The sequence below is a fragment of the Branchiostoma floridae genome, unplaced genomic scaffold, assembly GCF_000003815.2.
Source record: "Branchiostoma floridae strain S238N-H82 unplaced genomic scaffold, Bfl_VNyyK Sc7u5tJ_449, whole genome shotgun sequence".
Taxonomy (NCBI): Eukaryota; Metazoa; Chordata; class Leptocardii; order Amphioxiformes; family Branchiostomatidae; genus Branchiostoma; species Branchiostoma floridae.
In genome coordinates, this window is record NW_023365859.1 from 1 (window position 1) to 2,406 (window position 2,406).

Here is a 2,406-nt window from a genome sequence, read left to right on the forward strand (position 1 = left end):
ACGTACACAACCTATCGGTTCACATTATGGACTCACAGCAGAATGCATGGCGACTCTTGGAAGGACTTGAGATAGCTATGGACTCTCAGTTACCAACATGCACACACAGATAACACACACCTGTCCGCGAGGGTTGATCTTCAACACTTCGTCCGATTTGTTCTCCTTGTTGTCGAAGGAGATGTATTTGCTTGTGTAGTCGGACAGTCCCTTTTCCTCCAGACAGATCATGGCGCGCCAGCAGGGGCCGCTACCAGAGCCCCAGTACAGGATTATATCAGACGCCATGGTTAGGAAATGCAGACGAACTTTTCCTCACAGAAGGACAGGTGTGTTTGTGTGTAACGTAGTATTGGCGCTACATTATATAGTAGTAACAGGAACACGTGACCAAGAGTAAACGTTAGATTTCAGTCTCTGTGTGGTAAAGTGACCTAGCGGTCAATATGCGTGGGATTGCAGCGGTGAACGAAATGGGATGTGTCATGACTCATGGGACAAACACATCGCGCTCTCCGCTGTTTGTTTTGGCTAATTAGACAGCACAGAATGCTGAGTCATTTACAAAACAGATTACAGATGATGTACCCAGGCTGTGCCCCGCCCACCATACATCACCTGCTAGCTGTCACTTTAACAATACTTCACGCAATATGTCACATGATCAAGGAACTTTTAGGTCTATCCTTGTCAACAGGCCCAGAGTGCTCTTTGGTTACTTATGCCATCAAAGAACAGGACACTGTCTAGTCATGCTTTACTACCTTCATCAATATTTACTCTTGGCGAGGCAATCAAACTATGAACAGGATAACTAGTGTGCAGCTATGCATACCGTGTCCGTGGTTGTCATGGAAATGATTTTGCTAGCTCCCCTGCATTACCCCAAAGCCCCCCGCCCCAGGTAAAATCCTAATACACTCTTATCAATGCCACATGGCTGAATTGTTTCTATTTATGCAGACAGAATTGACATAACTGCTGACATCAGCAAGTTGCCAGGGAAACAATGATCCAGGGGTTGATTTTTCTGCTCATAGTCAGCTACCTGGATTTACACTGTACTTTATTCTACCTCCAACCTCAGACTAAAGGCCTTTGCTCTTGGCCATTCCATTTTGAACATTGGGTCAGAAAATTCAAGGACAGGTCCAGCCGTCATAATGAATCCAATAACAGTCTCCGGCGCCACAGAAGCGGAGTTTTCAGGGACAGGGCCAAACGTCATGGTGCATCCAACAACGGTCGCTGTCATTAATCCGCCAGGAGGCGCTATTGAACGTGCAGCACCATGGCCATATCATTATCATGCAGTCCCTGTAATGCAATACCCATCTTACACCCCTCAATATACTCCAAGTCTCTATTTATCTCTAGGTATTTGGCAAATGAAAATGGTAGGTTTTGTGCCGAGGTGTACATCGGGACCATTTGAGGTCTCATCAAGACCTACAAAAATTTCATCAAATATCATCATTTTAATCATGTCAATCCACCTCGGCATTCTCGGGTTAAGTTGTTCACATACATGCACAGAGACACACGAGCAGGGTTGTAGCCAGCCTGAAATCATTTTCAGTCCCCTTGATTTTGAATGGGAATCCTATCGAGCACCGAAGGCATGGCGTGACGTTGCGTATCATTTCTAGAGGGTCTTGGTCCCAGAAAATTTTAAAATCAAGACCCTCTGAAACACTATTTCCTGCATTTTGAGGTGCAAATTTTGCTTGTAGACTAAGCTGTTCAATGGCATCTGTTTTGGTAAAGAACACATACGAGCGATCGCGATGATGTCACGGTGACGCAGTGGTAGGCATAAAGCAGGTGTTTAGCAAAAGATTGATCAACATATCAACCAGTAATTTGATCTGTAATTTGAATATCAATTTATAATCCAATCTACTGACGTCCTGGGAGGCAATATCCGTCGAATACTCCGGATATAAATAACAACAGCGATCGCTCGTATGGGTTTCAGTTTTTTTATATCATTACATATCAGTTTTGTCTGTCCCAGGGGACGGAATGGGGAAAATTTTTTCAGTCCCCAGCTGCAAAATTCCTTCAAAGGACTGAAGGACAGGTGCTGCACACGAGCCTCGAAACTTAACCTTGGTGAAAGTAACTATCACATACAGACATTAGTTGATATCGTTTTATTTGTCAGTATCAGTGATTTCTTGAGCCTATGATGAATGTCCCAGCTGCTGTGACGATAACACAGCCGCCAGACGCCCTGGTTGTGAGTCATCACGCGTCTTTCATCAGGTCTGGAGCAGGTGTGGTCTGCCAGTGAGGTGGCCAGGACGTCTTCACCGAGGGACGTTCCTTCAGCTGTCACAAGTTCCATGAAAAAGACAAGTAATGAGGTTCTGTTCGATACAATGAGTCGCAAGTAAATAGTTA

General features: G+C 44.8%; 1 protein-coding gene across 1 annotated transcript in view; it reads right to left on the reverse strand.

The window, feature by feature from the left end:
* Positions 1 to 2,200: 2,200 nt before the first annotated feature.
* LOC118408833 (glutathione S-transferase A-like) overlaps positions 2,201 to 2,406 on the reverse strand; it is a 3,792-nt gene continuing 3,586 nt past the window's right edge. The window contains exon 5 of the mRNA XM_035809692.1: positions 2,201 to 2,334. Within this exon, the coding sequence (XP_035665585.1) occupies positions 2,251 to 2,334 (84 nt within the window). The 3' untranslated portion in view covers positions 2,201 to 2,250. The remainder of the gene's footprint in view (positions 2,335 to 2,406) is intronic.